The sequence below is a fragment of the Vanellus vanellus genome, assembly GCF_965231255.1.
Source record: "Vanellus vanellus genome assembly, chromosome: 6".
NCBI classification, from domain to species: Eukaryota; Metazoa; Chordata; class Aves; order Charadriiformes; family Charadriidae; genus Vanellus; species Vanellus vanellus.
Window position 1 is genome coordinate 66,930,847 of NC_138911.1, and position 14,655 is coordinate 66,945,501.

Genomic DNA, 14,655 nt, shown 5'->3' on the forward strand with positions numbered 1-14,655 from the left:
TAGTTACTGACTTAGCAACATTAAAACTTCTTTCAGTGGCAAGAAGGACTTGGTGCACACAAAAAATAAATACCCATTAGTTTTAATAAACTCTTCTTAGTTCAGCATTATATGGCTAACCAGGACAGACTTTTTCTGGATGCTTCTTCTAGAGAATCCAGACCTTTAGTCTAGCCTTGAAAATTTACTCTTAGGTAAAATGCCTGTGTTCCAGAGTTGTTCCTTTGACCAATGTTTTAAATGTCATGTATAAATTAGCTAAATGAACGTCTGGGTGTTTTTCCTTAGGGTTTTGTAGCAGATGCAACTGTTGTTAAAATGACTGGGTGTTTTTAAACGTAACAAATTCTAACCACCCTTTTTTGCAACTGTTCCTTGCAGTAGAAAGGAGAGAAAATTTGGATCTTCCCTAGTGCCCTGAGTAGAGTACGACAGTGAGGAATGTATAGCTTTGTTCCAATAGTAATGCCAGTTACTCAACTCAGTCACCTGCAGCTATGCCCATCCTGGAATTATTAATTAACTTAGGTTGGAAAGGACCTTGGAGACCATCTAGACAAACTCATTGCTCACAGCGTGGCTGACCTTAAGTTTAGGTCAGACTGCTCTTATTTTCTCTCCTTGCAGTTCTTTGAGCCATTCTCACCTAAACTCTCAGTAATCCACATACGTAACACTTCAGCTGAAGTCAAATAAATATCCAGACTTGCTGAACACACGGAGGTTCAGCAGTTTGCAACGTCACTATAATTAGATAAAATCCCAGGTCTGAGGTAGAAGAGTGATGTTGAAACTCACATTTGCCAGGCCTCTGGCTGAGAACACAGACCTTATTTCTGCTCTATAAACTCTACTTTTAAGCGTTTTTTTTCCTCTCTAACCTAAGGGGCCAGCTAGCTGCTGCTTCTTATGAATAGGTTCACTAAAATGGATGGTTATTGAATGTAATAGACTACAAAAGCCTGTCTTCCCTCTCAGTCATTCCCAGTTTACATTAGGAAGTATGAAGTTCTGTCTCTCTCTGTTTTCCTCCCTCAAGCTGGCAAATCAGCCGTGCACTAACCTGGCACACTAGCTATCAGCGTGGCATCCTGGCATTTCCCTTTTGGCTGCGTTTAGCTTCTAACTGCTGCTCAGATAATTTAGCCGGAGCTAGGAGAGTTTTTTTAGCCTCATCTTCATTTGAGATCGAGGGAGTAGCTATTTCTGTTCTTGAGCTCTCAGCCTCCTTGCTTGTCCTAGAGCCAGCAGTTTCCTGCTCTGCTGTCTGCATGCTAATCTTGCTTAACACGTCCTTCAGTAAAGAGACCTCCACTTCAGTTTCAAATTTGTTCCAAGTTTCGTCACTCCCTCTTCCACTCTGTCAAGTTTTTGGTGAAAGTACGGAACATCAGAGATGAGTGCTGGCTCTCCAAGGATACCTCCCTGAAATACAGTAGCGGGACAAAGAATATTTCCCATCAATATGGCACATTTCTATTTCCGGGCCGCAGTGTGGCCTCTAGCAAAAGTTGTTGCTGCTGTAGGGGCTGAGCTCTTCTAATATGCCTCAGGATCGCACAGCTGTCTGCAGGCTGCCCTGTGGTCTAGGATACCCAGAGAGTTTCACATTCTCACCACTCCCTCTCCCATCACTGATCAAGTCTTGGCACAGCCATGGACTGCCGGTGTTGAGCAGTGGCAGCGTCAGGCAAACTCCACTGGTTTCATGCTGATACATTCAGAGGATTCCACAGGGCGCTATTCTGTCTTTTTTTACAGTCATGGAGTAGCACAAAGGCTGTGCATAGTAGCCAGTATCTGGCTTTCCATGGCCCCTCAGTTTTCTGTCGAATTTGTCTCAAGTCCTCCACCCCTCCTGGAGTCAGTTCAGTGTCTGCTGAAATTCCTCTCACTCCCTCAAAAACTGTTTCCAAGTTGTAAGATTTGTGCAGGGGTGTAACATGGTAGAGATTTTTACCACGAGGCGGTACAGTGCTGATTCATCTCATGGCATTTACTGGTGGCGGATGGCTTCCTGAGCTCTGAGTCTTAAGACCTGAACAAATCCCACAGAGGCACAGCAATGAAAATGTAGGTGTGTAAAGTACAGCATAAGCCACTTTTCTATGGTAACGTGATACCTTAAGGCTCATAGGGTGCTGACAGGGTTGTTAATGAGCAGTGCCAAATCGGTAAGTAAGAAAAAAAAGTGGGTTTACCTTTGTGCATCAATGCAGAAAACTATTATATGAGCACTTAAAAATCTTTTCCTTATTGTAATTCACATACACATTTGGTAGTTTGAACAAAAAATATGGAATGTGCTCTGTGTATGATACCATGACAAGCTTTCTGAATTGTGAGCAAGCTTACAAGTAGTTTCTGAAAGCACGCGATACAAATCAGCGGTGGCGGCAGGAAGAGATTTCAGGAGCTATTGCAGAAGGAGTGCAAAAGGAGCAAGTCTTTCTGATGTGAACATAACACATTTAGGCATGTGTGTTGTTTTCCTTCTCTGTATGTCTTGACAAAGTTGTTCGGGAATGACATTTTAATTTGACCATCGTTCAAGGAACACGGAGATAAAAATGCTCTGGAGACCTTCTTGCTGGGGTGGGTTAATGAGATCGTAACTGTGAATGTGGAGGAGCAGGCTTAATGCAGGGCTTCCTCCAAGGAGGTGCATCTCTCCAATGCAAGGCTGCCCTCCAGCATACCTCTCCGTTGAACCTCGTGCTGCTCCAGGAGATCAGATTATTTTCTGAGGCCAGGAAGTCTGCCTTGCCCGTTCTTCCTCCTTCTCACTGCAGTCACGTTTCCACGTGGGATGGCAGGAAGGATTTCTGTGAAAGTTAAAAAAAGCAAAAGCATCTCTTGTATGTTTTCATATAGCTGTCCAAGGCAATGTTTGATTGTCGCAAGACGTTAACTGTGTCAAGGCTTGGTAGGGGCAGCTTCTGAACTGCCAGAAGGGAGGGGTTTGAATGCTGTTTAATAACTAGGTCTGGATGCATGTGCAAATTCTCTAGTTTCAGATTTAAACAATCTGATTGCTACTTTAGATTCTGAAAATGTTTTCCGGTAGCAACACACCCTGATTGTGCAACCACTTACCCTCAGAGTTAATTGTAACCATATGAATACACAATGCATATCCTTAAAGCTATTTCAAGGCACAGTGATACAGGATCAAACCACAATATGTAATTTGTTTTAGAAATTTCAAAAGCAGAATTATGTATCTTGGATATTAAACCATCACAATTTAAGTGATATAAAACAAAGGTTTCTTTAATCCCTTGCCTAGTAAATTCAGTATATTTAAAAAAAAATACATCCACAACCAACTATATTTTAGCTGTTGATTTAAAAATAAACTTAGTTACAAAATAATGTTGATGGGTTTGTTAATTAAAAAAACCCCAAACTTTAATTCCAGTGAAAGCACCACCACCTGCTGATTGTCTAACCAGGGCGATTTGTAGCCAGACACATTATTAGCTCAACTACGTTATCCCAGAGACTTCGGAGAGATGTTAGTGCTGACATGTTTCAGTTAGGACAGTTTTACCTTCCAGGCCTTGTGATGTAAGTCTACAAAGCTCCCATGGAGTAATTATTTAAATTATATGAGCTTTTCAATATTAAGACAACCTCAGATCACGACTACAGCAGTGAGCAGTGTTGACCTCGCCGTAGCAGGCATTTCCACCAGGTCATTAATTGAAGATTTCATCAGAACTGCTTTGAACTGACATGTCCAGCCCTCCTGGGCGCTCGATGGAAAGTGCTTCAGTCTTCCATATATTGCAGTTCCCAGTGATGTGTGGTTTGTACCAGAGCCTGGATATGTGTATATACTTGGCACGTAGCTTGACTCTTCATGAGACACTAAAATAACTGGTTCCTGCTTGGTAGGCAGTTTTGGGGATAGTTCTGAGGCCATGGTTTTGAGGTCAGACACCACCTTACTTCTTTGGGCTGTGGTCCAGATTGAGTGTGATAATCTAGCAAAGTAAACTCTTGTCACGTTGCTGTTTCATTACAGGTATTCCGGCAGCTTACATGACACCCGGCACATTTTGTGTCGTGTACTTCCTCTGGTCTGTCATCTGTTTAGTGTCAGCCTTTTTAGTTTGCCCACCCTGAAGTCACCCTGTTAGATCAGGCTTGGCCCAAAATGCTGATTCTATAACATTAGTGTTTCAGTATTATTATTTAGTTACTTGCATACTCAGACATTTTAATTGCGGTAGTTGAACCACTTCGCAAGCATTAACATACTTGTCCTTTTAATGCTATTACAGTAGGGAAGTTTTTCCTCTCATATTTTGCAAGTTGGTAGCTGACCCGCTGAGAGATCAAGGGCACTATGGTACTGCATAAGGTAGACTTTCCATGTTATGCCACATAGAGTCAAGATGCAGCAAACAACTAAGATTACGCTGTTAAATCTTGGCCACCTCTAGTGTCAAAAGGCAAGGGGAGAGGCTGTCGTCAGACACTCTTAACTTGTGCTTTACAGCTACTTTCCATTTTTCCATTTTTTTAAATAACCGAGCCACATAAGGCTCCTTAAGGCTGATTTTACTACCCAAATGAGAAGTCAGTTGCTGATTAAGCAGTGAAAGTGATTTGCTCATGCCTGGTGATCTTTCAGGAATCTCCTTGGTTTGGATGTTTGTGGTCTGAGAGAGCAGACAGCAACACTGATGTCAGCAGAGACTTCACATTTTGAAGACAGTTATCCAGGAATAAACTTGTCAAGCCATAAGCATTTCATCCTGTCTGTGTGCGCGTTTTCTGGTTTTGCATATTTCATTGGAGCAGGGGAAGGGGGGGGGGGGGGGCGGGGGCGGGCGAGGAGGACGGAAAGCAAAGAAAGACAAAAGGAAATTTCTCTAGAGAATTTAGTAAATGTGTTTAAAACATGACCAAGAATACACGGCCAGATTTTATGCTTTGGACTTTTCATGTTTCTGGAGATAAGATACTTGAATGCACAGAGGTTCATTTATTGCTTTGCAAAGAACATTTGGAAGTGCAGTATAATTGTTTCTAATCTGTGGCTGCAGCAGAAGAATAAGTTAAATTTTTACTCAGTAAAAACAGATCCAAAAGCTGTAATGGATAAGCAACGTGGCTTGTACAGTTAATGCTGATGTGTTTGTTGGGGCAGAGTGTGTTAAGTGATAAGTATGAAACAACTGGATAGCACTCCCCAATGTGTTTTGAATACGCTATAACCTCCCGTAAATAATCTATTCTGAAGCTGTGGACTACACAGGAAATGGTATTACAGCAGTGGAATTGGAATTGAACAGTTGCTCTTCTGTGTCTTGAGTCTCTTTGGTGCACGCCTTGATCTAGTCTCATATAAAGCAAAAGGAACTCCATTAAACTTCTAAAATTCAGGAAAAAACAATAAGAAATATTAGGTTTACTTGCATTAATGACTCACATATAATTAAACATAGTATCATCTCCTATTAAAATATCAGGTAAAAACTTTTTTATGAAAACAGAGAAACATGTCGAATTTCTTTCTTGTGTTTTGCTGTATCGGTTTATTAAAGTCACCCGGTCTTTGAAAAGTCAGTTTATGTAAAGAGATTAACATTGTTACTTCCTGTCTGTAGGAGTTAAGAGAGGACAACATCATATTAATTGAAACAAAGGCCATGCTAGAAGAACAGCTAACGATGGCAAGAGCTCGTGGTGATAAACTGCATGAATTAGAGAAAGAAAATTTGCAGTTGAAATCCAAACTTCATGATGTAGAGCTGGTATGCCCTCTCTTTTTCATTATGCTGATGTCTTGAACTTCTGTTTTTGTGCTAGATTGCAGATTCATGTCACAGAAACCAGTGGAGACAGGCAAATATTTCAACGGCACTTTTAAAGAGGTCTTTAATTTGAACTTTGTGTACATGAATTCTTCAAATATTATAATGTTAACAGTGTAAATATGGCCAATGCTACTTTGTGTGAGACTGATGAATTTAATTTTATCTGAGAAGGTATATCACAGTTTTAAAATACAGATTGCTTTCATCCATATTGATAATGGAGATGTTAAAATCTGTCAGTTAAGTAGAAATCTCTTAGATATAGCAAATGAAATCTACTGTAGTAAATGATCTTTCTTGTTAGAATCAAAACCTCCAGCCATTACAGTGACTTTAGGAATCCATTACCACTGTAAAACCCACAAAATTCCCAAATTTGTTTTTGTGTAAATCAGAGACATGGCTTATTGCTTCATAGACAAGGAAACATAAGAAGTGGCAGTTTATTATCTACAAACAAAAAGCAACATTGGATTTTATAGTCCCACTAGAAATAATAAATACTCTTTCATGTCTTGTATTTACTTAACGGTCCTCCTCTTATCTCACTGTGTTTTGAATTCTTGTGGGTTAAACTGTTATAGAGGTTTAACTGTATAGGGTTTCCAACAGGGTCTGTTGGAAACAAAGATATTGAGGGTGCTGTGTGGAGTTATGTTTAATGACTGATTTAGGGCATTATAAGGGTCATGTCACACTCTAGCTTTTCCAAAGTGGCTGGTGATTTTGAATGATGCTTTTCTGGGTGACTTGATCAATTTTTGGGTAATGCTTTCTGAAAATTTGGAACCTTCTGAGGCACCACTTCAGCTCCCACAAATGCAAATGGCCAAAATAGTCACAGGAAACAACAGTAGATTCATTCTCCAGATATGTTTTCTGGATATTTTAAAACCCAAATTATGTGGCAGATGGTACTTGCTGATCCATATGACCGGATCCAAATGTGACGTGATGAGTTGTAGAAGCTCAGTAGAGTTCAAAGTTATATCTGCACAGTCACCAGTGTCTGAGTGCATTGATGCTACGTGGTTTTGAAGAGCTTCGGTCTGGAGACAGCTTGAATCCAGCTTGCCTTACTAGCCCTGGCTTGTACTGGCCCTGTCATCACCCAGTATGTTCTCACTCCAGTCACCCTCCTTCCAAGTGTATCACGGACCCGAGCTGACTCTAAACAGGGCCAGCTGGGTGTCTCTGCGCTGCATTCTGTCGCGCGTATGGCAGCCCACAGCAAACATTTCGTGCTGGATATGTATTTCAGTATAAAAGCACACAGTGTTTGAGGAGATTCTTCTACCCTCACCATGTGTTGTGCTTGTAGCAGTTCAACTGACAGAACAATCTTATGGATAAGATGAATATGCATTTTCATTCACGTGTGTCTTGCACAGGACCGAGACACGGACAAGAAGAGAATTGAAGAGCTGCTGGAGGAGAACATGGTCTTGGAGATTGCACAGAAACAGAGCATGAACGAGTCTGCACACCTAGGCTGGGAACTAGAACAACTGTCTAAAAGCACGGATCTTGCAGATAGTGAGTACCAGCTGGGGTAGCTGCTGTTGTGTTGGTGGTTTCTTACAGCGTAGACAGGTTGGTTGACTGAGGTGGGAACAGAAGTTGAGTCCTAGCTTAGAGAACTTCCCTCATTCAGCCGCTTGACTTTGAACTTAGTTTTTCAGAACTTTGAAAATGTATTCATTCTGGTTTCTTTCACTTTCTTTTGAAAGCATTAAAATGTTTTCCTTTTATTTTGTTCATTACTGAGAGAGTGACTTTTAAGTAAAATGATAAAAATTTAAAAAAAAAAAAAAAAGAAAGCTTTGTAAGCCACGCAGCAGAAAAGTCACACCAAACACTGGTAATTTCTAACTGTGATCTTTAGTATTCTTTAGTACAATTAGCACAGACAATTAGCTGGTCTTTAAGTCCCAGGAAGTAGCGTATGCTGAAGTCATTTATTTTTACTAGATACTGAAAAATGTGTGCAGTTAAAATAACTGACCGATTATTTTTTTTTGAACGGTTGATTCGATTTCCATAACTATCACAAACATAACTAATGCTTCCTTCACTAGTCAGGTTTTAGCATTGGTTTGTCTTACATTCATTCTGTCTGTAATGCCAGCCTAAATAACAATGCCAAATGGAACTTGGGAAATATATAAGCTATTTCGTGCAGTTCAGTGTGCAGCTTTCATTGATTGCTCACCTGATTCTGCGAAGACTTGCGAGTTTGGCTTTGGGTACCAGAAACAGTTTGACTTGAAGACAAAGAAATAAATTAGAGTAAGCAGATGTTCAGTTTTCAGTAAAGCTGTCTAGAAGAATAGCTTTGTTTTGTGAAATAACTGAATGTGTGCCTGATGCCAATTCTCAGATCTACCTGCTGCCTAGGATCTGAGTTCTTTGCTAAGATTAGTGGCTAATTAATTGTTGCTTTTAATTAATAATCTTGCAAAGCAGGTTTACCTTAGCCTGAGAAATGAATGGCATTCTATTCCTCCTTTTGTGTAATCAAGGATATTGCTTATTATATTAGTCAGTGAGGAAGAAACACAATTCTCTCAAAAGCTACAAATTTTGATGAAGAGTATTTCAGGAAAATGTAAAACTATCTAATTTTCTGGCTTGTTTCAAATACTAAGTTTTGCCCCTTTCCAATTTGGTTTCATTAGTGATGTAATAGAAGGAAGAATGCTGGGTTTATTTTATTATCTCTTATTTATTAATTTCTGTCAAGCATAAATTTCAAAATTTGCTCAACAGAGTTGTTTAAAAAAAATGAAAAATAGATGAGATTCCTTTGCTTGCACTGATGCTTAGCGTTTCAGCACTGCAGCTCCAGAACCTCTCTGATTAACCAAAGAAAAAGAGAGTAAGAGGAACTGAGAACATCAGTAATCTTTTGTATTCAGTAGGAAAAAAAATTAGTGAAGGAAGTCTGATTTTTAAAAAACTAAGAACATTGAACTTTGAAACTTTAAATTGTTTCATGGAAGTGCTCTCCTGCATTTACAATAATTCTCTTTAAGAAGTTCCATTTCAATGCATGTTGCTGTTCTGAACGCAGCTTGTCTGTACAAATAAAGTCAGTCTGCAAAGCTCTTTTGGAAAAACTCCTGCTCCTGGATTTCAAGTTGAGTCTGCAAGGGTGGCAGATAGCAGATGATTTTACCTGCTCGTTTGGAATATTTTATTGAAAATCATTTAAAAAATAAGCATGGGGAAAAGTCGTTTACATGGCTTTGCTTCAGGACAGAACTCAACTGGATTATTGAGTTAATGTTTACTACTTGAGTCTTCATTTGACCAAAACTCTCCAGGGGATGCTCCATAAAAGGGACAAATGGGATTTTACCATTCTCAAAAACTTGCCAGTTCTGAAGTAGTCAGTGTGCTGTATGTAATAGTGCTGATTATTTAGCAGGAGTGAATAATTTTCTGAGACTTAAAGACAATATTAAAGTCAATTTCATACGAAATGCATTTTTGAGGTGAAGGGTAGCAATTATTCCATGTGAAACAGAGGGTTGCTTTTATGATTAATCAGGTGCTGAGCAGAGAAACGAACAGAACAATGAGGTTTTGGTGTTGGGAGTTAAGGCTGAGAGGTAGTAAGACTTTTGATCTACAAACATTCAGGGTAAAATAACATCTCTGTTCTAAAACTTGCATAAATTTTGTTAGTTCTGAGATTTCAACTTCAGACATTCTCTATGATGAACGTTCTGACGGATGTCCCGTGCCTGGGCACCTGGTAGTAAAATATCCTCCCTGATTCAGCATATTCTTGATGACGTAGCTGTGAAGATAAGCATTGGAACTCACTTCTGTAAGAATTTTTTCCACTGCTAAGTATGACTGAATACCTAAGTTTTCACTAGCTTTTAGAAGTGCACCATCTTGCTGTTTTAGCAAACAGTTTGCAGTGGTTTTCATTCTGCCTCAATTTATTTCCTCTGACGGAAGTATGACAGGGTATCAAAGTGTATTTTGCTACTAACATTAAATGTGCTACTAACATGACTAAACCATCTTTAAGAAGGGTTAGGAAAGTAACTTTTAAGATGGTTATCTGTTCAGATATTTGTTCCCCATTTATTAAAGGTCTTAATTGTTATCGGTGAAAATGGGTTCTGTTTTTAACAAAGTGTTTACTTAGCAGTTAAGCTGAAATGATAAGGATCTGACTGCAATTATCTTCATACAAGTGAATCTTAAGGACCTAGGAAGGGAGATGCTTGTGAATTGGTTAGTGCCACTTTCTGATTCTCGTGTTTCAACAGCCAGAAAGTCCTTTGTGTTTGAGTTGAATGAATGTGCTTCGAGTCGCATACTGAAGCTAGAGAAGGATAATCAGAGCCTGCAGAACACAATCCAAGAGCTGAGAGATGCCTCCTTGACCTCCAGAGAGAGCAGCCTAAAGTTTGTGGAACTGGAAAAGGAAAATCAACAGCTTAGCAAAAAGGTAATTTGTTCACAGGAACAAACAAAGGTCTTCAGTTTTTAAACACTATGCACACAGGTCTGTATGGCATTCCTGAACGATGAGGAATTGCAGGGAATTCACCCACATTCCCCAGGAGACCGGGCACATTTTTGGGCCCATATATTTAATTGCATTCTAACATTGGTGTATTCTATTGCCTTCTATTTCACTGCCTACTTAATGTGTCACTGTAAGCAAAAATGACTGTTACTGTTTCATAAAAGCTGTCTTTCAGTGCTTGTTTGTGCGTCTGTTGATCTTGTCGCTTTTTGTGGTCTTATGGCAGTCACTACGAGGCAAGGAAGCCATGGCCACATTGAACTATTATGTTTGTTTGAAAGTTTTAATATTGTTTCCCCGTAAGTTGAACAAATCACACAGGTGAATTCAGGTCAGTATATTTTTTAAAAAGTTTTTTGCTCCCCATAGTCCTGGATCAGCTCTTTATTTTGTCCTTTTGGCTATTAGAAGTTCTCTAGTGCCTCCCTCTCTGCAAAGATCTGTGTTCTTTTAATCTTTGTAACAAACACACAGGTCATCACGTCTTAAATTTATTTTTATATATGTGTGTGTTACACTCTATTATTAACTGCGATTACATTTAGCTCAAATGCCAGCTCAGTGCTTGTCCTTGTGAAACACAGTGCTCAGTTCACCTCCAGCCACTAGCTTTATTTTTGTCTGGCTGGTAACTTGCATCCTGAACTCTGATTAATTGAGCCAAGTGCCAGTGGGGAAGGAGGATGCTTGCTAGTCTGGGTATAAAAAAAATTCCACGTCAGTTCTTTCCACGTTCCTACCTTCACTATATTATCCAGAATATAAGCTCATTTCTTCTTTTCCCATTACTGCTGTAACCTCTGTGTGTGTGAGACATTGATAGAAAAATTTCAGTCCTCTCTAGTCTGCCTGCGTGCTAACTGAATGCTTTAAACGACAAGGGGAGAAAGAATCTGGATATGAAATGCTGGTCATGGATTACCAGACTGTAACGAGCAGAGTGCCAGTTTCTTTGCCAAGAGAACAAGTATCCATCACTGGATCATTCCATCTTCTGGGAGAGACTCTTTTGCCAAGTTGAGAGACCAGTTCTGCTTCTTGGCTTTCTCTGTGAACAAGGAAAACTGTAAAAATTCAGTTCACTGTACTCCTCCTTCCACTCTCCCTTTTATGACCTGTTGTGTATGAGTAATTCACTCCAGCTCTAATTTACATGCTTAAAATTTGAGATCAAGGCATATAAAGCACTCAGCAGATACCTGTGGTGTACAGCAATTTAAGTCACGTGAACAACTGTGGTCAGCTTTTGGCTTCGCCCCCAGGCAGATTCCTGTGGGCGTCTCTCGTTATGGCACTGAATTGGTGCTAACAGTTGTGATTCCAGAATTAGTCTGATGTTTTTGATGATGATGAAGGCATTGACATGGTGGGGTCACCTACAGGTCTGGTAGTTAAATAAGGCAAAAAACAGTAGTGGGGAGTGCCTGTGTGGTGAAAGCGGGGCACTATGTCTATCAGACCAATAAGGAAAAAAATGGCAGGTAAAATTACTACTATTAAGAGCAATTGAAATGCATTGAACTCTTCACCAGAGAAACAGAATATGATGGGAGCTGTTGACTGAATACCACAGCCAGTCCAGTTGTTGATGGACTTCACTTCCTATTCAGGGAGATTTGGGAAAAAGAAGGTAGTAGACAGTATTCTGTAGTCTGTACAAGACATACAGTTGTCTCTCAGTGTACAGCGACCCAATACATGATATGTAAAATAATCTTGATTTGAGATGTTTGGTTTTTTTTTTTTTTAATCTTCTCTTTCTCTAATGTGTTTTTGTGTTTCTCTCACACGTGTATCCCCGTAATTAGAGGGTAATCATGTCCGCAGGGGGGTGTGCTAGGGGAAAGGGGGATAATAGGGGAAGTCTCTCTGATTCATTGCAGAGTGTTTACTACAGTAGGCAGAGGAGAGAGAAATGGTTCTTAAAGACAAGCACATATAAAGTCACAGGACAAGAGATAAAGAAGTGTTTTTCTCAAATGTGTTGTGCCTGTGGGTTTTTTTGTAACTTTTCCGAGATACCCATAGTAAAATCTTGCCTCCCTAAAGTCGTTTAACTGGAGTCAGATTTCATCTACTGCCTGAGACTTTCAAAAATTGTTGTTTGAGTATGCTTGGCTATCTACTGATCCAGTGCTTGGAAGGACCGTGTAGCCAGAACAGGGTTATTCAGGTAGTACAAGAGGAGATTATATGAAGGAAAAGTCACATGAGTCTTTTTTTCCTTTCTTGCAAGGTTTTCAGAGGAGCTAATAATAGAAAACCCTCCTTTCAGGCACAGTCAAGTAGTAGCAGTCCAAGCACCTATCTGTGTTCTCTGCATTCTTGACTTGGACTGAAACAAGCTGTAAACAGTAGTTTCTTACTTGCCTCCCGTTTTCTGGGAGGTGCTAATGAAGACCAGCTATTGCTGAGTTACTGAGTTTGTTTCAGCTTTCTCTGAACAGCTCCTTTGAGCCCAATGAACCTTAACATGGTTACATTTCTAACTGTTAAGCCCTTCTTATCTCCAATCTGGGCAGCCCCTGCTTGTTTAAACACTTCCTGTAATGAGGCGCGTGTTGACATAGGCAGAACCCAGCCTCCAGCTATTTCCCACTTGTAAGAATTATTGTTAATACCTTTTTCATTGACATTTTCACTGTTGGCAAAGTTCATAATACCAACACGAAAAAATGAGCTGGTACTTGTGCGGAGCTGTAGGTGCTCACAGTACTTTACAAGCATAAAAAGGAATGCTTCCTGACTTGGGGAGCCCAACTCCCTGAACCTCTTGCTTCTGAATACTGAAGAGCTACTGCTTTTCAGTGCTTAGTGCATTATGAGTACAGCTTTCAAAAGGAAGGGAGTAAGAAGACATCATTCATTGCAGGACTAGGACCTTATTCACAGATGTTTCAAATCCAGTATTGTCACCTGCTGGGGAAAAGAGGGCCGACAGAGCATGGGGAGAGGGACGGTAAACTTGGAAACTCCAGTGCTTTTCCTCTGTTCCTGATTCTGTTTTATTTTTTAATTCAGTTGCTCACTGAATTGTCTTAATAACTTTCTCTGCATTCAGTGGTAGATTGAGGCTGACGGAGAGGCTAGGAGGCTAGAGGCTAGGAGGAGCCAAGTCCCCCAGAAAGGTGAGCACCAGAAGCTTAATCACCGATGACAGGAGCACAACAGGGCCATTCGGGCAGGCAGGTGAAGCATTTCTTACAGCTGCACTGTATGTGCTCTGATCTTAATAGGCATGAGGGAGACTCTTGGCACTGTGAGAAAAACAAAACAGCCCCTTTCCTCCTCTGAGACTGACAAGCCGCAGAAGGGAAGGGTTACATCTTTCAGCCGTAGTCCCCATGTCATTCCGGTGTTCAAAATAACTTAAAGTGCAAACGGTCCTTGGGTCAAGCTGTGGCTGATGTGTTTTGGTGTGTTCTCTCTGCGCAGATTGAGAAGTTGCAAAATCAAATTGAAAAAGAGAAGCAAAGTAATCAAGACCTGGAGACCTTGAGCGAGGAGCTGATAAAGGATAAAGAGCAGCTACAAGTCGTCATGGAGACTCTAAAAGCTGACAAAGACAGACAGGTGCAAAATTCACAAATGTAATATAAAAGCGTATGCTTGGTAGTGGTAATTTAGTGATGCCATTTAGAGCACCTGGTTCTTTCAGGGAGATAGGGCAATTTGAAAGCTATTAAGTGCAGGTTGAACTTGTTCAAATGTAGGTAAAAGGCTGCTTCAAGCAAAAAAGCCCAGCATGTTTTGGTACCTACTGCCTCTGTTACCATAGGGGGAACTTGAGGCTGTCATAAGAACAGACCTTCCTTCTATGGGGGGAAAAAAGCCCTGGATCTTACTAAATGGGTTACCAACTGGTTTTAGGGTATGCAAATAAAACCCTATTTTATTGCAGAAGATTGGTCTTCTGCCAGGTCTATGTCCTGATTGGTTCGGTTGTTTTTTTCTTTTGCCACCCAACCTTTTTTACTCTATTTTAAAAAGATGCTGAGAAAGCATTTGTGTCTTCTGGATTGATATTTTAAATGCGCTTCAACTTTTACCATTGTGCTGCAGTTCATGTGCAATGCCTTGAAATTATCCTATTATAGGTTCATGCAAGGTATCATCTGTATTAATTTGACTGGTGAAGAAAATACAGACACAGATCATTGGAGATTGGTCTCTCTATTTTCAACCTGTATTAAAATTTACTCCAAGTTTTGTGGGGTGAAGATTAAATAAGAAAATGTCTTATTTGTATAGTGCTTTTCATCTTGAAGGATT

At 40.1% G+C, this 14,655-nt stretch overlaps 1 protein-coding gene across 1 annotated transcript in view; it reads left to right on the top strand.

Moving 5' to 3' along the window:
- The window catches only part of CCDC88C (coiled-coil domain containing 88C), a 102,755-nt gene that overhangs the window by 58,321 nt on the left and 29,779 nt on the right, over positions 1-14,655 (top strand). The window contains exons 11-14 of the mRNA XM_082484801.1: positions 5,622-5,768; positions 7,223-7,367; positions 10,121-10,302; positions 13,819-13,956. Coding sequence (XP_082340927.1) covers positions 5,622-5,768; positions 7,223-7,367; positions 10,121-10,302; positions 13,819-13,956 — 612 coding nt within the window. The remainder of the gene's footprint in view (positions 1-5,621; positions 5,769-7,222; positions 7,368-10,120; positions 10,303-13,818; positions 13,957-14,655) is intronic.